Below are 24,135 nucleotides of genomic sequence, written 5' to 3' on the forward strand. Positions count from 1 at the left end.
ACACTGTACCTGCAGCCCCTAGCCCGGGAGAAACCAACTACCGGTGCAGGAGTGACCAGCAGGCGGCCCTCATCCATGCACAGTCGGTGGCTGTCCCAAGAAGCCCCCCTGTGCCCTGCCTGCATCGCCAGAGTGACCTTCAGGTCTCTCCATTGATTCCTATCTGAATCCCAACTCCTACTTCACACATGCACCATGCCACCCCTGTGCCGCTGAGGGTGTATTTTGTGTGCCTGTTTGTGACCCCCCCACCTCCCCCAGTGCTACAAAACCCCCCCCCCTGGTCTGCTTCTCAAGGATGCAAGTACTTACCTGCTAGCAGACTGGAACTGGAGCACCCCTATTCTCTATAGGCACCTATGCTCTTTGGGCCCTACTTTGACCTCTGCACCTGGCCGGCCCTGTGTTGCTGGTGCTGGGTGTTTGGGGTTAACTTGAACCCCCAGCTGTGGGCTGCCTATGCCCCTGAGACTGAACTTGTAAGTGCTTTACTTACCTGAAAAACTAACCAATACTTACCTCCCCCAGGAACTGTTGATTTTTGCAGTGTGTCCACTTTTAAAATAGCTAATTGCCTTTTTTGCCAAAACTGTGTACATTACTGTTTGAATTCAAAGTTCCATATTTACCTATGCCAAGTACCTTACAATTTATGTACTTACCTGAATTTTGAATTTTGTGGTTCTAAAATAAATTAAGAAAATAATGTTTTTCTATATAAAAACCTATTGGCCTGGAGTTAAGTCTTTGAGTGTGTGTTCTCATTTATTGCCTGTGAGTGTACAACAAATGCCTAATACTACCCTTTGATAAGCCTACTGCTCGACCACACTACCATATAATAGAGCATTAGTATTATCTAATTTTGCCACTATCAACCTCTAAGGGGAACCTTTGGACTTATGTGTACACTATCTCTCACTTTAAGATAGTATATACAGAGCCAACTTCCTACAGCGGGCATCTCTTTACTAGCTGGAGTCTTTGTGGCATTGTAACACCAGCCTTGAACCTTTGAGGCTCACTGCCAGGTGTTACAGTTCCTGCAGGGGGGCGTGTGAAGCACCCAGGGCATGCTTTGCTTCTGACCACAGAGTGCACAAAGGCACTCACCCCATGTGGTCAGAAACTCACCTGGAAGTGGCAGGCTGGCACAGACCGGTCAGTTACACACGAACAGTAGGGCTAACATACAGGCGTCGGTTTTTTTTCTCGTCCTGGGCAGTTGCGGTCAGGGGGGGGTCCTCGGGATTCCCTCTGCAGGTGTCGTCGTGAGGGTGCAGAGAGGTTAGCCCAGGGTGGACACGTCAGAGTCACCTGGGGATCCTCTCTGGGTTGTTGGTTTCTCTGGACACAGGCCAGGGACGTCGGGTGCAGAGTGGTGGGGACTCACGCTTCTGGAGTGAGGTGAGAGCCCCTTTAAAGATGGTTTCTTCTTTGGTTGGACAGGTTCGCTGTCCACAGGAGTTTCTTGGTCCTTTGTAGTTGCAGGGCAGTCCTCTGAGTCGGCAGAGGTCGGTGGGCCTGCAGGATACATTGCTGGTGCAGGTTCTTTGAAGTTTGAGACAGGCCGGTTGGGCTGGGGCCAAAGCAGTTGTCGTCTTCCTTCCTCTCTGCGGGTTTTCAGGTCAGCAGTCCTTCTTCTTTGTAGGTCGTCGGGCATCTAATTTCCTGGGTTCAGGGTCACCCCTAAATACTAATTTTAGGGGTGTGTTAGGGCTGGAGGGCAGTAACCAATGGCTACTGTCCCTGAGGGTGCCTCCTCCCTTTGGCAAATCCTCCAAAACAAGATGGAGGATTTTCTAAGGAGGGGATCACTTCAGCTCTGGTCACCTTAGGGGGGACCTGGCTGAGGGGGTGACTCCTCCTTGTGATTCTAATTATCTCCCCGCACTTGCCGCCAAAAGTGGCTGTGTCCGGGGGGCGGGCATCTCCAATAGCTGGAGTGCCCTGGGGCTCTGTAACATCAGGCTTGAGCCTTTGAGGCTCACGGCCACGTGTTACATTTCCTGCAGGGGGAGGTGTGAAGCACCTCCACCCAGGACAGGCTTTGCTTCTGCTCACAGAGTACATAAGGGCACTCACCCCATGTGGCCAGAAACTGGTCTGGAAGTGGCAGGCTGGCAGAGACCGGTCAGCCTAGCGCTGGCAGTTGGGCTGGCATGCAGGGGGCATCTCTAAGATGCCCTGTGTGTGCATTTCTCAATAAATCCCACACTGGCATCAGTGTGGGTTTATTTTGTTGAGAAGTTTGATACCAAACTTCCCAGTATTCAGTGTAGCCATTAGGGTGCTGTAGAGTTCGTAACAACAAACTCCCAGACCATATACTCCGTATGGCTACCCTGCACTTTCAATGTCCAAGAATTGACTTAGACACTGTAGGGGCATAGTGCTCATGCAACTGTGCCCTCAGCTGTGGTATAGTGCACCTTGCCTTAGGGCTGTAAGGCCTGCTAGAGGGGTGACTTACCTATGCCACAGGCAGTGGATTGTGGGCATGGCACTCTGAGGGGAGTGCTATGTCGACTTTGTTTTTTCTCCTCACCAGCACACACAAGCTGCGAAGCAGTGTGCATGCACTGAGTGAGGGGTCCCTGAAGTTGGCATAATACATGCTACAGCCCTTACGGACCTCCCCTGGCCACAGGGCCCTTGGTACAAGGAGTACTTTTACAAGGGACCTAACTGTGTGCCAGGGCTATGCCAATTGTGGAAACAAAGTTACAGTTTTAGGGAAAGAACACTTGTGCTGGGGCCTGGTTAGCAGGGTCCCAGCACACTTCCAATCAAAGCTGGCATCAACACTAGGCAAAACGTGGGGGGGTGACCATGCCAACACTGGCATTTTCCTACACTCATGGCCTCTTGCATCCTGTTAGTCAAGCATGCCAGATGGCATGTGAGGGCTCTGCAGTGGGACCTGAAGTTCAAGTGGGCACAGCATCAGGGTAGTCTTACCGACATGTTCAGATCTCAGAGAGTACTGCAAAAGATCTGCAGTGGTGGTTAGTGAACTGCAGTTAGATCAGAGGCAGACTCCTCTCCCTTGCCTAGCCAAATCTCACAGTAGTTACAGATGCATAACTTATGGGATAGGGCGGCCATCAGGGAGTGGCGGGGATCAGAAGCCTCTGATCTGCAGCAAAATCTCGCCTCCATATCAACTTACTGGAGCTTTGGGCGATCCGACTGGCATTGAAAGCATTTCCTCCTGTTGTAAAAGGGAAGTTAGTGTAGGTGTTCACGGACAACACCACAGCAATGTTGTACTGCAACAAGTTGGGCAGTGTGGGGTCTTGGACCCTTTGTCAAGAGGCTCTGCGTCTCTAGACATGGCTGAAACAGCAGGGCATAACAATGGTGGTTCAACACCGGTCAGGTTCTCTGAATGCCAGGGCGGATGAACTCCGCAGTCAGAGCCTAGCTGAACACAAATGATATCTCGATCTGGAGGTGGCATAAGGACTCTCAGCAGCGGGGAGAGCCTTAGTTAGATCTGTTCATCTCCGCAGAGAACGCGGAATGTCAGCAGTATTGCGTGTTGGACTTTCCAAGGCGGCAGTCGCTCGGCGACACTTTTTGATGCAATTGGAGTTCAGGCCTCTTGTACGTTTTTCCACCATACCACTTCTGCCCAGAGTTCTCAAGAAGATCAAGAACCACTGGGCCCAAGTCATCCTAGTGGCTCTGTATTGGGCACAGAGGGTCTGCCATTGGAAACGCTTTGTATATTATTGTACAGAAAGGTCTATTGATCCTCTTTCTGCTTCTCTTTCCGATTTTCTTCCCTTCACACTTTCCCTGGCCCAGCAGGGTTCTGCCTTGGATACTCTCAAGGGTAATGTTTCTGCTTTATCGGCATTCCTTTGGCTGCCTGATCAGTCTTCACTTTTCAAATCCCCCATTGTACATAGATTCCTCAAAGGGCTTGGACATATGTTTCCCCCATGCCCTTTTTTATGCCCCAATGGGACTTAAATCTGGTCCTCACATTTCTGATGTGTGCTTCCTCGAGCCTTCACACAACTGTCCCCTCCGGCTGCTCACCATCAGGACAGCCTTCTTAGAATAGGTGAGAAGGCTATACAAGAGAAGCTTGAGACTGGAAAATAACATGAGGCGGAATAACATTTGGCTGTTAAATGTTCCTGAAGGCGAAGAGGGGAATGACATTAAGCAGGTTGTAGTAGCATTAATTAAAGATTCAATCCCGGCGGCGTGTGACTTTAATCTGGAGGAAGATATCCAGAGGGTGCATCGAGACACCTTTAAGAATGATCCAGCTAGGAAAAATCCAAGGAAAATTTTGGTTAACTTTGGCTCCTACTCTACGAAGGAGAAGATCTTGCTTGAGGCTCTTAAAGCGAACAGCTTTTGTAAGGGTGATTGGACTTTTCGCATCAGATCAGATATCTCAAGGGTAACACAAGAACGGCAGTGGGAACTTGGAAAATATATGCAGGAGTTGAGGGATATGGGGGCGAGTGAATAGCTTCATTTCCCAGCGGTGCTTAGAATAATGTGGGAAAAGAAGATGCATATTAATAGAGACCCAAATGAAGTCCGGACTCTTCTGGAGCAAATGAAAGCAGCGCGCTGGATATATATCTCTTTTAATTCCCCTTTCCTTTTTATAGCCGCCCGGAGCCGAGTGGGTTCATCTGGGCTAATTTTAGGATTATCCCAGTGAGAATAGGGACGGTTCCCCGGGGAGGTATGGGGTTTGAAGCACTAATGAGAGATTATGTCACAGGGTGTGGGTGTTGGGAGCATGTGGGAAAAAACACAAAAAAAAAAACGAGCATTTTCAATGCAACGGGGCTCGCATTTGCTCAAGTTGGAGCTATTTGCGTTGTAAACTCCTAACCTAACTTTTCTTGCCACACAAATGAAAAGAAAAAAAACATAGGCCGGCCGCGCTATGTAAAATGCAGCGCATTTGCGATGAAATTGAAAACGAAAAAATGGAGCGCGATCACGCTGCGGGGAAAAATAACAGATAAAGTAGTCCAGAAACCAGGCTCAGAACATCGAGCCGCATATGTTTCTAGTAGTTTACCGGTGCTGTGTAGGTGGGCTAAACACTGGAAAAGGCATGACGTATGCATGCCTTTCACAAATGAAAGCTAGCAGATTTTAAAGAGCAAGCCCAGGAACCAATGAAAGAGTCTGACGTGACCTGGGAATGGTTTGAAGCCCAAAGAGAAATTACTTTATGGACGGAGCGCTTTGCGCTCGCCCATAAAAAGTGCTCATAGTGTTTAATTTGCGACTCAATTTTTTTAGGGAGTCGAGGTACAGATTCTCTGAATTTATAGAATCTACGGAATGGCCCCAGTCCAATTGAAGATTTTAACCTGGAACGTGAATGGACTTAGGGTCAGGGGACATAGACAAACATTTTTTGAATATTTGAGGTTGCTGGAAGAAGGGTAGTGATCCTTCAGGAGGCCTACGTGACAGAAAAGGAATGGAGCAGCAGTTCAAAGCTGTTGCCATGGCTGGCCCATTGGTTAGTACCAACCAGCCCACTACAGTTAAAGGGGTTGTGATTCTCTTGAAAAAATCACAAAAATTGAAGCTGGGTATGTTTAGGGTAGACCCGGGAGGACGCTGGTGGAAGCTATCGTATATGGTTCTTGGTTAACTTTTTCAGGGTATTATGGTCCCAATATAGATGACCCAGCCTCTTTTCACGAGTTCTATAATCAGCTCTTAGATTCTAAATATCTGATTGTTATGAGGGATGATTTTAATGTCTTTTTAGATCCAATTTTGGATAAATCAACCACGAGAAATACAGCAAAAAAAACCTAGATGAGAATCTGGGTAAAGCAGGTGATGGAGGATTTGTATTTAGTGGATATTTGGAGATGGAAGGGTAGCAATGGATCAAGATTCACTTTTCATAATAAAAAATATGGGCATTACTCAAGTATCGACTATTTTTTTTGTCAGATTATTCGGCGGTAAGGCTCTATTTGTTGTTGGATAAACCTTCCGTTAATGTAAGATGGAAGGTCATTCGTGCCTTGTTTTCGGAGGAATGGGCTGTTGAGAAATTAGGACAGGACACTAAGGCTTTCTTGGATTTAAACTATGGGTCTACCACCATCAATAAAGTATAAGATGCCTATAAAGCATATAGCAGGGGTCAATTGATCATTATGGAATCCTATAGGCATAAAGTAGAAAAAATGCAGATAGAATGTCTGGAGCTGGAGATACAGAAATTACAAAATAAGGCCCAGAGCCTAGTGGATCAGGTAACAGTAGCTTTGGAGGATCAGATAAGGAGAGCCAAAGATGGTTTAGATCGTGTTCTTGAGACAAAGATTAGAAGAAAATGGTAGAATAGTAGGTTTGCCCAATATGATTGTGGGAAAGGGTGTGGCAAGCTTTTGGCCTGGAAGACAAAGGTACAGCAAACTAGAAATAGAATTAAATCAATTTTGGATAAAGATACTAACCATATGTGTTATAAAGATGATGAAATAGAGCTTGCTTTCTCATCTTTTTTTTAATGACTTGTATACAGAGGACTCTGAAGCTACAAAGGAACAAACTCAAGGTTTTTTAGATAGATGTGCAATTTCTTGGTTGGATGAAGATAAACTAAATAACCTGGTTGTCCAGATAAATATAAAAGAGTTAAACAAGGCCACCAGGGGTAAAGCTTCAGGACCTGATAGCCTGCCTAACGATCTTTATGTCCTACTCAAGGATGAGCTGGCTCCTTTTTTACTTGAGTTATTTAATATTTTTATTGAAGGTGGAGATTCACCCAATTCTTGGGATGAGGCAACTATAACGTTGATCCTGAAACCAGACAAAAATCCCTTAAATTGTGATTCCTGTTGACCAATTTCACTATTAAATTCGGATTATAAGATTTTTACACATATATGAAAGATTGGAGACAGTGGTTGCCTCTCTGGTTCACCAGGACCAGAAAGGTTTTACTAAAGGTCGACAACTTTTTGAATTAACGCATGATTTGCGGGGGCTATTGATCTGGCTACTCAGGAACATCTACCATTAGCTGTGCTTACTTTTGACGCCTCCAAGGCTTTTGACTGGGTAAATTGGTCTTTCTTAGACATGGTCCTTGATCGGTACAAACTTGGAGAAATTTTACTAGGGCAGTAAGGTCTCCATATAGGAATCCCATAGCCAATGTGCTTGTCAATGACAAGCTTTCCAAGCAAGTTCGTATTGAACGAGGGACCCACTTTCTCCATTGCTATTTGATCTTTATATTGAGCCTCTTGCAGGTATGATCTGACAAAATGTAACCATCTTGCCTTTTCAATGTAAGGGGTGGGAAAAGAAAGTTGCTCTCTATGCTGACGACTTGATGATATTTACAAGGTATTTAGGTGTTTCTTTACCAAATATTTTAGTAACCTTAAAGGCATTCTGGAAGGTATCTGGGTATTCAGTCAACAAACAAAAAAAACGAGATAATGTTTTGGAATATCACTCATAGCAGACCATGGATAAAGAAGGAAATAAGGTATTTGGGGGTACAGGTTGAGGCAAATTGTGATGATATTCCTTGGGCCAATTTCTACAAAGTGATGGTTGCAACTAGGAAATTTGTAAAGGTATGGGCCGGCCTTTCCCTTTCCCTTATTGGGAGATCGAATATTTTGAAGATGGTTATTTTACCTAAATTTACGTTTGTTTAATGTAGTCCCATTAGAAGTTAAAAAGGCCTGGTTTCAAAAGCTACAGGGAAATTAGCTTCTTTTGTTTGGTCATCAAAAGGGGCCCGTATTGCCTGGGGAAAATTATGTAAGAGGAAAATAAATGGAGGACTAGTGGGCCCTGATCTATACAAGTATTACCTAGCTTTCCAGGTTAAAAATGTGAGGAGTTTACTAAATGAGTCTTTCCTTTACTCCAATGTTTAGGGTTATGACCAATTATCTCCAAGAAGCTGGTGAACATTTTTTATGTAAATTTGGTCACCCGAAGTTCTTTAAGATGATAAGGTTGAAGTGTCCAAGGGCGGCATGTAAAGTATGGTTTCAAGTTCAGAAATTAATTGGAATATCTTATTATAGTAGATTGGCCCCAGTCTGGGGTTTACCAGGTACCCCGGAATTCTTGCAGGATAAATTATCTATCTCTTTAAAGAAGAGTGGGTTGGAGAAATGAGGTCAGTACCTGGAGAATGCTGTTTTGGTTTCTCGGCCAGTACTTAGTGATAGGGCAGGAGGCTCTCTCTCGAGATTTAAGTATTATCAACTGGCAAGTTGGGCAAGCATGCTACCAAAGGAAGGATGTGGGCAAGAAGGCAATGTGTGGGAGGAGAGACTAACACAAAGACATACCATTCCCAAGGAGGTCGCTTTATGGTATTGGATGCTGATTGTAGTAAGGGAGGAACTTCCCTTTTTACCTGAGAGGAAGTGGGGTAAGGACTGCGATGCATTAGATGTTACTTCTCCTTGCCAAGCATCTATGAAGATGTGGGACGTGGTGAAATCTGTGTATTTAAAGAAACATCATTTGTTTACCTTGCATAGGGTGTACTGGATGCCAAACAATGTAACTGCTCTTGGGGGGGGCGGCCTAAGAAGATATGCCCTCGTTGTGGTGAGGAAAGAGCAGATGACATCCGTATACTTTGGCAGTGCCTAATGATAAGTCGGTTGTGGCAAGGTGTGGGTAAAGAAATTAAGCATGTGATTAGTGCAGGGGGTGAGGTTTGCCTGCCACTGATAATATTTGGAGTAACATGCGAAGATGAATCAACTCAAAAAGAAATATCTTCCCAAAAATAGGCATTATTATTCTGGGTAATTCTTTTAGCACATTGTGAGATGTGTTTAAAATGGATTTCCTCCTTGGCCCCTATAGTACAAGAATGGAAGGAGTCAGTTACAAACTTGTGTCACCTAGAACAGAGCTTTTCATCTAAGAAGAGAGACCGATTTGGGGTGCATTGGGCAAAGAGGCAGGCAATCTCAGCTGCTTGTCTGTAGGGCTGCCCAATGATTAAGAGTGGTATAACGCCCCTCTTGAGTCAAATTGATGACTCTGGAGGAAAGGAGGTGCTGGTTATGACCTCTCTTAGAGCGACTTGTGAGTAGAGGAAGGGTCTCTACCTTAACTCCATTTGATCAAAGGGGGATGGTTCGAGATACAACCTCGTCCTATTGTTAGCCCGGCTGGAAATCACTATAAGGACCAAAAAAAAAAAAGACAGCCATCTAAGTGGCAATAACATCGTTCAGGAGGATGAGTGAGATGCAAGCTCGGTCATCAAAGCCACCGTATCTCACTATCTATTCAGACAAGGTGGTATTCGGAACTTGTGCCTCTTTCCTCCCCAATGTGGTGACCCCATTTCATCTGGGTCAGAACATCACCCTGCCCACCTTCTTTGCTCTAAAGCATCCCTCTAAGGAAGAGGAGCGACTCCACAGACTGGATCCATAAAGAGCATTGTCGTTCTACCTTGCCCACACAAGAGAGTGCTGGGTGGATGACCAACTCTTTGTGGGGTACCTGGGAGCAAAGAAGGATGGGGCAGTGCAGAAGCAAACCGTTTCTTCTGCATCAAGATCTGCTATCCATTGGCCAAGAAGCAGCTGCTTGAGGGCTCATTCTACTAGGGGCAAAGCTGCTACCATTGTGCTAGCTCTGGTGCACTCCATTCCTGGAGATTTGTCAGACGGCAACCTGGGCATGTTTGCAAGACATTACTGCCTGGACAATCTGGTAAGGAGAGACGTACACTTTGCCCTTTCAGTCCTGCAGGACCGTTTAGTGTAGTTGGAGGTATCCGCAGCCCACCGCCAGGAAGTTATGTTGTGGGTATCTTTTCAAAGGTAAGGCATCTGCAGCTAGAAGTGTCTATGAGATGAACAAGTTACTTACCTTCGTAAGCACATTATCTGGTAGAGACTCTATCTAACTGCAGATTCCTTACACCCAATCATGCCTCCCCGCTCTACAGATATGTCTAGTAGGGTTAGGGTTTATCCCTTTTAGGGCCCTAGTTTTACACAGACAAACTGTTGGTTCTATCCATGACTCTGCGCTTCTGTCGTGGAAGTTTGTGGGTAAAAGAACTGACATACGTGCGCCGGGGTGGTGCCTTTATAGGCTACCGTGATGTCACAGACGGCTCCAACGACGCTGACGACACCATGTGGAGCCGAACGACACATGCGGATCCGAACGACGCCACCTGACTGCGCACGCAGGGTATTGTTCAGCAAAATATTCCAGATTCGAAGCGGACACCAGGAAACTCAAAGGTAAGGCATCTGCAGCTAGATAGTCTCTACCAGGTAATGCATTACCGAAGGTAAGTAACTTGTTTATCAAGTTCGCGAGAGGGGCATTTGTCTTTCTTTGTCCTGCAGCACTTTATGTCCAGAAAGAAACTGCTTTGGTATCTATTCAAATGGTGAGGAATCTGTGGGTTGCAGTCTTTATCAGAAGAACAAGTTACTTACCTTTGGTAACTCTTTATGATATCAACTATCTAGCTGCTGATTCCTCACAGATCCACCCTATTCTGTGCTGGGTCTGTTCCTATTGATAAAATCCAAAGTCTAGGACTCTGCACACTGATATCAGTTTTCTTTTGGTACTCCAGCTTTGGAGGTGCGGATAATCTTGAAAGAAACTGACATCAGCATGCAGGAGTGGCGCTTGCATAGGCCTGCACATTGCAACCAAAACTGTGTCAGTGCGGAGCCATACGGTGCCACCTTCTAGCATGCAGAGCTACCACGAAAACGTTTTTTAGATCTGATGCTTGGGGAATATTCAAAAGATGAGGCATCTGCATTTAGATTGTTGCCGAAGGTAAGTAGCCTGTTCTTCTAGGCCATTGCCAGATATGCCTTTCTCCCCGAATTATGGCCCATTTCCACATGGAAACTGGAGGGGGGTATGTCGAGAAGAAGGGCTGCAAAGCAAGACTTTGGATTGTCAGGAGGTGTTACAAGATGGCTGGCCATAGATTGGACCAAACATTACAGTGAGCCAAGGGTAACAACAAACACTTTGTCAGTCATTTTGTTTTATCACGGTTTGATTCCATATGTGCTGACAAGAATGATATGATAGGTCAAGCACCTTCATACAGTAGTATGAATACTGTGCAGACCTGCAGAGGGTCACTTGAAAGGTAGGGAATGCCAGCGGCAGTACTTGGAAAAATCTTCTTATAAGAGTCTGTGCCTGAATAAGTCAGAACTTCCCTTTCCAAGATTGTTTCCTTACTCGGAATTGGAAAAAAATGTGTTCATTTATTGTTCACTTTTGTCAGTGTTTTTCACTTTTGCTGTTCTCTGTAGCCACATCAAACTGGTCATGCTGATGTCATGAGTCTTTTTATATTCCTGTTTGAAACTGATTGATTTGTATTATTCCGCCTAGGTGGAGGTAAGGTCTGGTGAAGAAGATGAAGAGATCCTGTTCAAAGAGAGAGCAAAGCTGTACAGGTGGGACAGGGATCTTGGCCAGTGGAAGGAGCGTGGTGTGGGAGAAATAAAGATCCTTTATCATCAAGAAAACAAATATTACCGTGTTCTGATGAGAAGAGATCAAGTTCTCAAAGTTTGTGCAAACCATGTTATCTCCAAGTCAATGGACATCCAGCCTTTAAGTACATCAAATAATGCTTTAGTTTGGACAGCCATGGATTATTCTGGTGAGTCACATTTACCTCTGCCTTTCATTGTAGGTGTTCCCACTGTGTGTGTGGCGGGGGGGTTAGGATGGGTGTCTTGAGTTCGAGCATGTGCATTTCTTCATTTTGTCTTCGTAATCATTGGGAAAGGTTTCTTCCTCATGGGTTCCTCGTCATATGTGTAGGAGGCTGGCTAAGTATATGGTGTACACCTGTAAGTGAGGCACTCTGTACTGAGCCCAGGCAACCCTTTGTGATAGTGTAAGTGGTTCCAGATAACCAGAGCTCTCAACAGGTAGCTGTGTAGAACAGCTAAGGCTTATTTGAGAGTGTGTAAAGTGATTGCAAATACTGCACAGGTCAGTCAGTGATGTACACACAAGAAGGAACCACACCAGAGTTAGAAAATTAATGTATTATTTATATGATAGAGACTCCTAGTTGCAGATTCCTTACCTTAGAATTTCCCCAGGAATCAGACTAGATCTGGAGATTTTTCTTCAAGCAGTACCCCGGTGTGCCCTTAGGTGGCGTAGGTTGACTCTGCTGGTCTCGTCACCCTGGCACACTGATGTCATTTCTTTTCTTTCCGTGCCAGCCTACGTGCAGATCCGGAGAAGAGTGATCCCAGTAATTTTTTGATTAACTGTGACCTTGTGTCCCTCTGGTGTTTGGAGCGTGACCACGACTCAAAGTCGTGCTCAGAGTGTCGGGCCATGAAACCAAAAGCTTTGAGAAAGCAGTCCCTGAAGCTCATGGCGGCCGACACTAGACTCTGCGTTGTTTCCGGTTCGAGAGGAAGGTCAGGAGACCGGTCACTGAGTCACTACCATTCACCTTCGTCCAAGTCATCTGGACATTCAGGTGAGAAGAAGTCGAAGAAGGCGAAACGTTCTTCGGCTTTGCCCCGTCGCTCGCACATTGCAGGAAGAGTGTCGATGCTCTAGGCCTCTGTCCTCGGAGCCTCAGTCTTTGTCCGCTCTGCGCCTCCCTGAATTTCCAGGAGCCGGTGCTACCCCTGCCCAACTTAGAGTTCTATGAGGCCATGTGCCTCATTTTTGGGCAGTCTGACCCACTCCCGGCACCTTCGGGCCCAGGTGAGTCGGTGAGGGCCCACTCGGGTTCCAAGCTGATGACTTCAGTCACGACTCCGGAGGGCACCTCAGGATCCGCTTCTGGATCTGTCCTGATGCCAGATGTGCCAACGCGACCTTTCCCAGTGTCTGGTCAGACGTCGACGCTCCCTGCACCATTTGGGCCCGCAAACGACGTGGACCCTATACTTATCCCCGACGACCCAGAGCCGGACTGACGTCGCTTGACGCCACTTCCGTTTGCCATGGGCTCTACTGTGCCCAGGGTTGATCCAGAACCCTCTTGGTATGGGTATGGATACGGGGATAGTGTAGAGAGGTCGCTGGACCCCCTAGAAGACCAGCTTGACCCTGACATGGACTGGGTACAGGATTTGGGTGATGCCAATGGGTTGGACACCTCCCCTGACACTGGCATGTTTTCTCCCCGTACTGTGGCTGCGGAGGAGGGAACTTCATATTCTATGGTGGTGAGAAGGGCTGCTTAGGTTTTGAACCTCGAGCTTCCTTCTGTGGAGGTCAGGCCTAACCTCCTGACCGAAGTGTCAGCCTCAGGCCTCCAACTTGGAACCCCTTCTGCCCTTCAACAAAGTGCTTACAGACGTCCTACTCAGACCTGGTCCAAACCCAGCACAGGGGCTCCTGTGAAAAAGACGGTTGCCCGCCGCCATCGGCCTATGCAGAATGACCCAAATTTCCTTACCCAACACCCTACGCCTGAGAGCCTTGTCATTCAGGCTTCATGATCCTCTGGTGCATTCCCTACCACTCCCCCGGACAGGGAATTAAAATGAATGGACAATTTGGGGAAGAAAATGTTTTCTTCTGCTAGTCAAGTGCTGCGGTCTGTGAACACTGCATGCCTTTTGGGCCGATATTCCCATACTCGCTGGGATAAGGTTGCGCAAGTGCTGCCTCAAGTTCCGGAAGAGGCCCTGAACGTTCTCTCCCAGGCCATGACAGATGGGAGAGACTCACCAACCTGTGCATGCTGTACAGCCCCTGCGTGAACGTGGGATCCAACGAGGTAGTCGATTAGGGAGTCTGGCCCTCCAAGTCCTCCCCACCCCCTCCTCTAAACCTTCCTAGTCTGTTGGGACATCCGGGACCAGTTGGCGGCAGGATTTCCCATCACCTGCCCCACTGGGAATCCATTCATTACCATGGGCAGGTGGGTTTTACAGATCGTCTGAAGGGGCTACTCCCTCCCCTTCGAGACTTCTCCAGCCATGCCACTATCATTCGATCACCTGTCGAGGATCACTTGGCACTTCTCTGTTAGGAGGTCAAGGCTCTCCTGGCCAAGGGAGCCATAGAGAGGGTCTCTGTGCTAGAAGTAGGTTCTGGTTGCTATTCCTGCTACTTTCTGGTGCCTGAAAAAGACAGGGGCCTTCACCCTATCCTAGACCTCTGGTCCCTCAGTCTCTTCCTCAAGAAGTTGTTCAAGCTGTTAACTCTAGCTCAGTTCCTTTCTGCCCTGGACCCTAGAAACTGTATAGTAGCGTTGGACTTGCAGGACCCCTATTTCCGTATTCCCGTCCTGCCGGCCCACAGTTGTTACCTGCGATTCATGGTAGGTCACGAGCGCTTTCAGTTCACCGTGCTCTCCTTTGGCCTTACAGCACCCCTTGGGTGTTCACGAAAGTGATGGTAGTGGTTACAGCTCATCAGCGCAGGTTCGGGGTTCCAGTCTTCCTCTACCTCAACTCCTGGCTGTTGAAGGCGGACACGCTCCTGAAAGTAGTCTCCCACCTCCAGTCTATGGCGAACCTCTTGCATTTGCTGGGGTTCATTATAAACATGCTGAAGTCACACCTGACTCCCTCTCAGATGCTCCCTTTCATCAGAGCTGTTCTCTGGCTTATCCTCTCGACAAGCAAGCCCAGGATATTCGGGCTATGATACTGATGTTTCAGCCTCTATCCTGGATTTCAGTGAGAATGACTGAGGCTGCTGGGTCTCATGGCCTCCTGTGTCCTGCTGGTCCAACATGCCAGATGGCATATGCGGGCTCTGCAGTGGGACCTGAAGTTCCAGTGGGCGCAGAATCAGGGGAATCTCTCCAACATGGTTCAAATCTCGGAGGGAACTGCGAAAGATCTGCACTGGTGGTTGTCGAATCAAGATTGGGTCAATGGCTGATCCCTCTCCCTTCCCCAACCAGATCTCACAGTAGTGACAGATGCATCACTCCTGGGATGGGGCGGCCACATGGGAGAGGGGGAGATCAGAGGCCTCTGGCTTCGGAGGAGTCCAGGCTCCACATAAACCTTTTGGAGCTCCGAGCAATCCAACTTGCATCAAAAGCATTCCTTCCATCTCTCAAAGGGAAAGTCATGCAGGTGTTCCCTGACAACACCATGTGGTATTACAACGAGCTGGGAGAGTGGGGTCGTCGACCCTTTGTCAAGAGGCCCTTCACCTCTGAACATGGCTGGATCGCCAGGGCATTTGCCTGGTGGTTCAACATCTGGTGGGCTCTCCGAACGGCAGAGTAGACAAACTCAGCCGTCAGTGCATAGTCCATCACGAATGGCGTCTCCATCCGGAGGTGGAGCAAGGTCTCTTTCAGCAGTGTGGAGAGCCTTGGTTAGATCTGTTTGCCCCTGCAGAGAACACACAATGTCAGCTGTTTTGCACTTTGGAGTTTCCAAGGCGGCACTCGCTCTGTGACGCTTTTCGTCGCAAGTGGAACTCTGGCCTCCTGTACGCCTTCCAGCCAATACCACTTCTGCCCAGAGTCCTGAAGATCATCAGGCAAGACCGGGCCCAAGTAATCTTGGTGTCTCCGGACTGGGCACGCAGAGTCTGGTATCCCGAGCTATTGAGCATGGCCATTGATCCTCCAATCAGACTGCACCTTCAGGGGGATCTGCTGTCACAGCAGCAGGGGACGGTTATCCACTGAGCCTGCCCATTCTCCGCTTCTTGCATGGAGTGGCGACAGTTGATGGATTTTGACCTTCCACCCGAAGTCTGTAATGTCATCTTGGCAGCCAGGCGTCCCTCCACCAAAACGGTATACACCTGTCGTTGAAAGACATTTGTGGCATGGAGTATCAATAAATCTGTTGATCCCCTCTGCACCTCTCTCAGAGGTTCTTCTCTTTATTCTCTCTTGCCCAGCAGGGTTTTGCTCTGGGCACCCTCGGGGATATTTGTCTGCCATCTTAACACTACCAGACCAACCTTCTCTTTTCAAATCTCCCATTGTTGGGAGCTTTCTTAAAGGCCTTACTCATATGTCCCATCCCGTTCATCATGCCCCAGTGGGATTTGAACTTTGTCCTCACATACCTCATGTGTGCCCTTTTCGAGCTGCTCCGCAACTGTCCTCCATGGTTCTTGACCCTTAAAACAACATTTTTGATTGCCAGCACCTCTGCTTCCAGAGTGAGTGAGCTTCAGGCTCTTTCTTCGAAGCCACCATTCCTAGCAGTGCATCCTGACAATGTGGTGCTCCCTACTAGGGCTTCCTTTCTTCCCAGAGTGGTAACGCCTTTTCACGTAGGTCAATCTATCACCTTGCCTACTTTTTACACACCCCCACATCCCTCTCATGAGGAGGAGTACTCCATGGTCTGGATCCAAAAAGAGCATTGGTGTTCTACCTAGATTGTACCAAAGATTTCCGGGTGGACAATCAACTCTTTTGTGGGTTATGTGGGTGCGAAGAAAGGGAAGGTGTTGCAGAACAGGACCATCTTGCGATGGGTAGTCCTCTGCATCAAGATGGCGAAAAAGCAACCCCCTGAGGGTTTGCGCGCACATATTCAACCAGCCCAACTGCTGCTGCCACAGCGTTAGCACATGGAGTTCCAGTCCTGGATATCTGCCAGGCTGCACCATGGGCATCCTTACATACGTTCACCAAGCTTTACTGTCTGGACAGTCAGGTCCGCAGAGACGGCTATTTTGGCCGTTCGGTCCTGCAGGACCTTTTGGTGTGATCTTAGTTCGCAGCCCACCACCAGGGTGCTATTGCTCGGGTATCTATTCTAAGGTAAGGAATCTGCAACTAGAAGTCTCTATCAGATGTATAAGTTAATTACATTTGGTAACAATATATCTGGGAGAGACATAATCTGGTTGCTGATTCCTTACTAAACCCGCCCATCCTCCCCGCACTGCGAACTGATTTCTAGGGACAAGTACTTCCCTTTATGGGCCCTAGTTTTGGCGCACCTTTCTCAGTGTTCTTCATGGTTCCGCACTGTTGGCGTGGAAAGTCGTGAAAAGAAACGGACATCAGCGCACTGGGGTGGCACCTATATATGACCACAATGTAATCATGGCGACCATGATGCCAACGACGCCCAGACAGTCGATCAACGAAGCATAAAATAACCTGGGCCCCTATGCGGAGGCCAAACCATATACTAAAAAGATGGGATGTGAAAATCACAACCAAGACTACCACCCAAGGACCTTCAGGACTGGGAAAGCACTAAAACACCAAAGGTAAGTAACTAGCATTCCCCTGGCGCCCATATGTAGAGATAATTACCCTGAGTCAGGTGCCCATAGAATAACATGGGGAAGTAGTGCCTGGAGTTCTCTTGTTTCAGGACCCTTCCCAGAGGACCCTGATGAAACCCATTGGGACAAGGAAGGTTCAAGAGTGCCCCCACCCCCCGGATACCCAGAGAAGTGGAATACCTACACCAGGGAGCCTAGGTGCACAGGGGTGAATTTATGTGAGAACCTCCTGTTTTAGTCAGTGGGGACCTTGGTTGTTCAGCTGTTGTTGTGACCCTTAGACAAGGTCGGTGGAACCCAGCCGTGGATTCCAGATGACGAGGACCTAAGAAAAGAGAGGACAGAGTCCAGACCACCCAGAGATGCCCAGGGTGTGCAGGAGGGCAATGCTCACCTTCTTGAAGAAGCTTTCCTGATTGATGGTTATTGTGGAAGTGCAGATGTGGTGTCCAGGCGGTAAAAGAAGATCCCAGGAGTCGTCCATGAGTAGTCCGACACTGGTCATCAGATTGCAGAGGAATCATTAGTCAGCAGGACCACTAACAAGCCTTGGCAAATGCAAGAAAGCTTTGCATGTAGTGTTGCAGGAATGGGGACTAGCAAGGTCCAAGAGACTCAAACCTTGCAGATAAGTCAGTGCCAGCTCTCAGCGAGCAGGAGGAATTGTTGGAGACCCCAGGCAGACACTGACAGCAGGTACAGGGAGTCGCAGGGAGGCCTCAGCAGCACAATGAAGATGGATGCCCATGTTGCAGGGAGGACATCGTTCTTGGAGCTTTGTGATGCTGGAGGTTGGGGCTTCTTGGAGCTAGGAAGTCTTCGGATTGAAGAGCCAAAAAAGCCTTAGCAACTACAAGCAAACGTGGTGCACAGGGATTCCGTCCTAGTAGCTCCACTGAGGGACCACAGTTTTCCCATTTGCAAAGAAGATAGGTCAGACCACTAAAGAGCCCCAGAACCACCATCTGTGTTGTAGAGCCTTGAAGAGTCTGTGGGCCTGCATGATCCACAAACTAAACTTCATCGTTGAGGTGCCTGTAGATAAAGGGGAGTGACTCCTTCACTCCAAAGTAGATTTCTTCGGGATGTGCTTAGTGCAGGCAGAGTCCTTGTGACTCTGGAGGATGCATGACCACAGAAGTTGAAGAGTCCTTGCAATACCTGGAGACAAAGTTGCAGTAGGAGCCCTGCTACCAGTTTCAGTCTTGTCTTGGTTCCAGATGAATATAGGGTGCCACCTTTTGGGGGATCTCTTAAGTAACCCATGAAGGGGGTTGGACTGCTACTGCACTGACACACCTATTGGAGAGGGGGAGGTTGTCAGGGACACTACTCTACTGGACTGACCAGTCAGATGCTTTCAGGGGCCTCTACGTATCTTGTTTCCAAGATGGCAGAATTAAATGACCACCTGGTAGAGCTTTGTGCACCTCCCTCAGGGGAGGATCTGGACAGTGGGGTGGTCACTCCCCTGTCCTGAGTGTGTTTTCGCACCAGAGTGGGAGCTGGTGGCTCTTGCACTGGTGGAAGCTGTTTTGCAAGAAGGGAACCAAATGTGCCCTTCAAAGCAGTCTAGTGGTGCTCAGGAGCCCTCCCATTCTAGCCTTGTGACACCTATTTCTAAACGAGAGGTGGTAACCCCTCTCCTGTACAGTAAATCCTTTGTTCTAACTTCCCCTGACCACGTTAAGCTCAGCAGCAGGAGGGCGGAACAGTGTGTGTTTGGCGGTAGCACTGGTTTGCATGCAGATCCTGCAAGGCTGGATAGGCAGACAAGGGAGATCTTCTAAAGAACACCCCAAGTACATGGTATCACACAACTAGCACTTTGTGTAGTTGCTTGATTCCATCATGTTTGATACCAAACATGACTAGATTCAGAGAAGCCATTGTGTAGTTGGACATCTTGTGTTGACCAGTGCCCACTACATACATTGACATGGTCTCCCTGCACTTACAAAGCCCAGGAAATGGAGTCTTGGGTTTGTAGGGGTTACCTCTCCTCACAATGAGAACCCTGCACCCTGCTCTTGAGCTGAAGGGTCTACCTTAGGGGGTAATTTATAGGGTCAAAGTGCAGTGACCGCAATATAAGGTAATCCTTATATCTGGGGTGAAAGGTGCCTGCACCTTTTCATGCAGGCTACAGTAGCAGGCCTGTAGTCACAGTTTGCATGGACTCCCATGGGTGACATAATATATGCTGCAGCCCATGAGGGACCCCTGGAGTACCAGTATGCCAAATGTGGGGTGTAAAGGTTTTGTGGCAAATACATTTAGGGGAGAGAACACTGACACTGGGGTCCGGGTTAGCAGGATCTCAGTTTACTACAGTCAAAACACACTGACGCCAGGCAAAAAGTGGGGGCAACGATGTCAGAAAGATCCTACTTTCCTACAGTATGACCTCCAGCTTGTTTTATTGGAATCCAGCAGGATCCTGGAACTCTTATAAAATAAACTTTAAAAGTCTGAGCTTTACTCAAATAGTATTATGAAAACAAACAAAACCCTGAAACATTTGCAATTTTGTTTTAATATAAGCTTTCTCACAGACTGCACTACACAGTGTTAACCTATTTACAATTTCATCCCTGTACTCCCACAGTTTTCTTCCCCAGAAGAAATTCCCAGTTTGAATGAAAAAAACAATGAGAGTATCTCATTATAGTTTGCCACTGTTTTTGCACCTTTATTATTATAAACTGTTTGTCAGTGGGGCGGCAGATTCTACATTGGTAGCACTTAGCTTCTTTTAACTGGTAGCATTTCTTGCTTGGAGATCATCCATCTACATAGAATCTACATATGCATTTCCTATCCTCAATTTTGCAAAATGCTCAGTGCTTTCAGGGTTCTCTTTGTTGATGGTTACTTGCCTTGCCTCCAGCATCTCCTCTATATCTGCTGTGTTATTCACCCAGAGTTGAAATATTCACCCAGAGGGGGCTTTTGGCACCAACTTTACAAACATGCACAAGACCTGCTTTTGTAATGCTTCCATCACAGCTGATGTTGGAGGACTCCCCTCTGGAGTCAATGCATTTGGTTTTGAGAAATCAAACAATGAGGTATTCTTGTCATCACATAATAAAGTCTAGAAACACTGCATTCAAATCACAAGTCCTTCAGCCAAAAAGTAACCTTTAAGCTCCACCACTAGTGGAGAGTCTTTGTGATGTCAACTGAGCCAAAACTTTACCCTCATAAGCTTTGTATGGCTTTCATGCATGATTACCCGGCCAAGATCATCAACAAAGGGAGTGAACTCTTTGGTAAAAGTAAGGTAAAATACAGTTAGAAGCATACTCAAACGATTCTTTTTATGGCGCTGATGCAAACTGTTTATTCCATTTCAACGGGATGGGACTTCATGGGAATCCTAATAAGAGATTCAAGGTCCTAGGATTCCGGTCATCACAGAAAGATATACCAAACCTTCCCATTCAGAAGGCGTTAAATCTCTTACGGAACTATCCAGGAAGGCTACAGAAGTATTTTTCTGTAAATTGTCATGATTTTGTTATCAAACAATACATTTATTCATCTTGCAGAATTAATTTGCCCGTCGTCCCTTGTCCACAAATGCTGAAATGGAACTACAAAGCTGCTTCAAAGGATCTGCTAGTTTTGAAGGCTAATGCACCAGCTGGTTCAGTTATTGTTTCTGCAACTAAAGACAAATTTGTAGATATACTTACTTTGAATACTCCTACCATCTGGTGTTGTGCTTGGACGATTGCAAGTTTTTTTTTTTCATTGTAAAAGTCTTTTGAGTAACAAGATGTAAAGAGACTCCTCCTCTGGTCAACCATTCTCATGAACACTGACTCCATGATAGATTGTTTTATGTCCGCCATATGGTTCGCAAGTACACCAAGAGGATTCAGAGTTTGCTGTGTTCCTTACTCTTTTGCTGAACCGCACAGTGGAATCTCAATACTGTCTTTTCAGAAGAAAAGTCAGTGTTTTAGTGACTTTCAGTCATGCTACCTCATAGAAACATTCCGAGGACCACTGACTACTGTTCACGCACCTGCATCCTGGAAGAGGGTAATGGAACAGACACCCACCCAGAATTCCCTCCCATTGTCATTTGAAGTCTCCATTGACAGATCATCATGTCTGGCTCTCCTTCTTACCCTGACAATACTCCCTTTATGTTTTGCCTCTCCTTCCACTCCAAGAAGACCCTAAGGTGGTACATCAGAGAGAGGCATAGGGCACACCACTAAACGTACCATCAGATATCATCTGAGACTCTGGACAACTTTTGTTGAAGAAATCCTCTTTGGCGCCAGAGAAGGCGATGACTTAGTTCTGTCCCGGACCCTGAAGCATAGCAGTCACCCAGGCCAGAGCCAGCGTTCAATACACCCGAACCTTCGACCAAAAAGATGCTTAGAATTATAAGTACAGCAGCTGTCAATGAGACTTCCGCAACCAAACCAGGGTCACACAAGAAGTCCCACGCTGTGGTAGAACAACCCTCTTCTATGAGTCTGGCCTGGATCTCTGAGCACTGACAATGAACCACCATCTCCAGGGCCTTTGCTGTCTTTGGGTTCTGGTCAGCACAGAGAGACGTTTCGGAGTTGAGCAAGCCCTGCCAGAGAACACCAAGCTTTTGCCAAGGAGCACCAGACTTCTCTGGCCGTGAAGCCTGCTTCCACCTAAGAGTGCCAAGCAGCCCTGCTCCCACCTGAAGTTGACCCTGAAGGTTCCTTCGATGCCGAAGATTCAGTTGAAGGTGAAAGCGCCATCAACAGCTGGATCCAAGGAATTGACAACACCAATTTTACAATGGCTCAACGCAGCAGTATCTCTTTATTCACTCAATCACTGTGAAGCTTTTAGAGAAATCACTTCCACCGAAGCCCTCACAGACTCTTCCTTGGAAGAGAAAGCTTACCTTTGAAGAAAAACTGTCCTCAGAGGCCCCTTTCAAGTCACACCAAAGAAACACAGGGCCATGGGCACAAGCCCTCTTCCATTTGTTCCACCTGTGCCTCTTCTTCCACCTGCCACTCCAATGCCACCATTTCCACCACCATGCTTGAACACTCCACCTCTATTAGGTCCCTATGCACCTTTACTGATCAGTCAGTCCAAATGCACCCATTCAATCAACCCTTAAACACTGTGCCCACCAATGACACCTTGAGAAGACTAGAGGGTCAACTCCGCTAGGCGATTCTAACTTGGACCTCTTAGGATAACCCTGCCAGTTGATACAAACACCTACCATGAGTGCATTCAGGGGGTTCCAGCGTATAATAAGGTGGACATGGACATCGTTCATGAGGAAGAAGACTCCCACTGTAGACTCTTCAAGTCTGAACCCACAGTCCAGTTTTAATCCGTGCTCAAAGGCATGATCAGATCTACCCTGAAAAACTTCAAAAGAGCCAGAAGAGTGTAGGATAGTAACACACAGGGTGGAAAATAAAATGAGGCCTTACCTAGAGACCCTATCTACATCAGGGGTCAGCTTCTCCCCTTCCCAATTCTCTGGTGTTTCACACCTCAGGCCAAGCCAAAGGCAATGTCCCTCTTCCTGATAAGAAGAGTAAATGGCTCATCTGCTAGAGACATCTAGTTGCAGATTCATTACCTTAGAATTTCCCCAGGCGTCTGTCTGGATCCGGAGATTTTTCTCGAGCAGTACCCCTGTGTGCCGTTAGGTGGCGTTGATTGGCTCTGTACCAGTCAGTACCGTCCGTGCCGGATATGACGTCGCAGGAACTATATAGGCACCACCTCAGTGCACTGACGTCCATTATTTTCTTTCCTCGCCAACCAGTGCTGACCCAAAGAAAGAGCTATACCATATTCACTTTTCCACTTGTCTTTTTTCGACTTTTGTCGAAGGGTTTTTGAACACTTCTGGTATGTCAAGGATGTCTTCGCTTAAGACCCGGTTCAAGCCCTGCAAATTCTGCCATCGGGTGATGTCCATGATGGATCCTCACCTCGTGTGCCTTTGGTATCTAGAGTTCAACCATGACCCAAGTCATGCTCCGAGAACCGGCTCATGAATCTGAAAGCTTTGAGAGAGCAGTTCCTAAAGCTTATGGCAGCCCGGCACTCGACTCTGGATAAGTACCCTTTTGACCTTTCCCGGCGCTGGTCTTGATGTCAACGCTTCCAGTGCCCCCAGGTGGCGCTGCCCCATCCTCATTGCTGACTCCGATACTGAGCCGGATGGGTCGTATGATGCTAACTCCAGTGCTGACAGGGACTTTGCCCCTTATGCCAGATCCTGAGCCATATTCCTTTAGGCTAGGTTACAGTGAGAAATGGGAAGGGTTGCTGGACCCTTTAGAATAGCAGCTCTAAGACCCCATGGACTGGCATATGGACCTGGGTGAAGCTAGTGGACTGGTTCCCTCCCCAGTTAATGGCATGCTCTCTCCCCCTACTGGGGCTACGGAGGAGGGAGCTTCATGTTAAGTAGTAGTGATTGCTTCAACAGTGGCCTTGAGGTACCACCCCGGTTGAGGATGTCTAGCTTTTCGGCGGATGTCCAAGCCAGTCTTATGGACATGCCCTTTGATGGCACCCATCTCTTCAGTGAGAAAGCAGACTCTGCGATTGAGCGCTTCAAAGGTTCTTGTGCTACGGCCAGGTCCTTGGGCCTCACGGCAGCCCGTCATCTCCTTGATTTTTGCCCCTTTCATAGCTATAGAGCAGGTGCCCAGCCACATTCTTTTCCCTCCAGCCACCATGCTGGGCTTGCTGCCCAGCCTCTGTATTGCCGGAGGCATGGGATCCACCATCCTCGTGGATCAGGGAGCCAGTGGTCATACCAGCGCCCCTCGGGGGCTCACCAAGATGATAGTGGTGGTCGCAGCTCGTCTGCACAGATCAGTGGTTTCAGCCTTCCCTCGACTACTGGCT

At 47.6% G+C, this 24,135-nt stretch overlaps 1 protein-coding gene across 2 annotated transcripts in view; it reads left to right on the forward strand.

Annotated features, from left to right (window-relative positions):
• Nucleotides 1-24,135, forward strand: part of LOC138250080 (E3 SUMO-protein ligase RanBP2-like) — an 894,326-nt gene that overhangs the window by 865,883 nt on the left and 4,308 nt on the right. For both annotated transcript variants that reach the window (XM_069204480.1, XM_069204481.1), the window contains exon 27: nucleotides 11,410-11,683. In XM_069204480.1, the coding sequence (XP_069060581.1) occupies nucleotides 11,410-11,683 (274 nt within the window). The remainder of the gene's footprint in view (nucleotides 1-11,409; nucleotides 11,684-24,135) is intronic.

Source organism: Pleurodeles waltl, chromosome 8 (assembly GCF_031143425.1).
Source record: "Pleurodeles waltl isolate 20211129_DDA chromosome 8, aPleWal1.hap1.20221129, whole genome shotgun sequence".
Lineage (NCBI taxonomy): Eukaryota > Metazoa > Chordata > Amphibia > Caudata > Salamandridae > Pleurodeles > Pleurodeles waltl.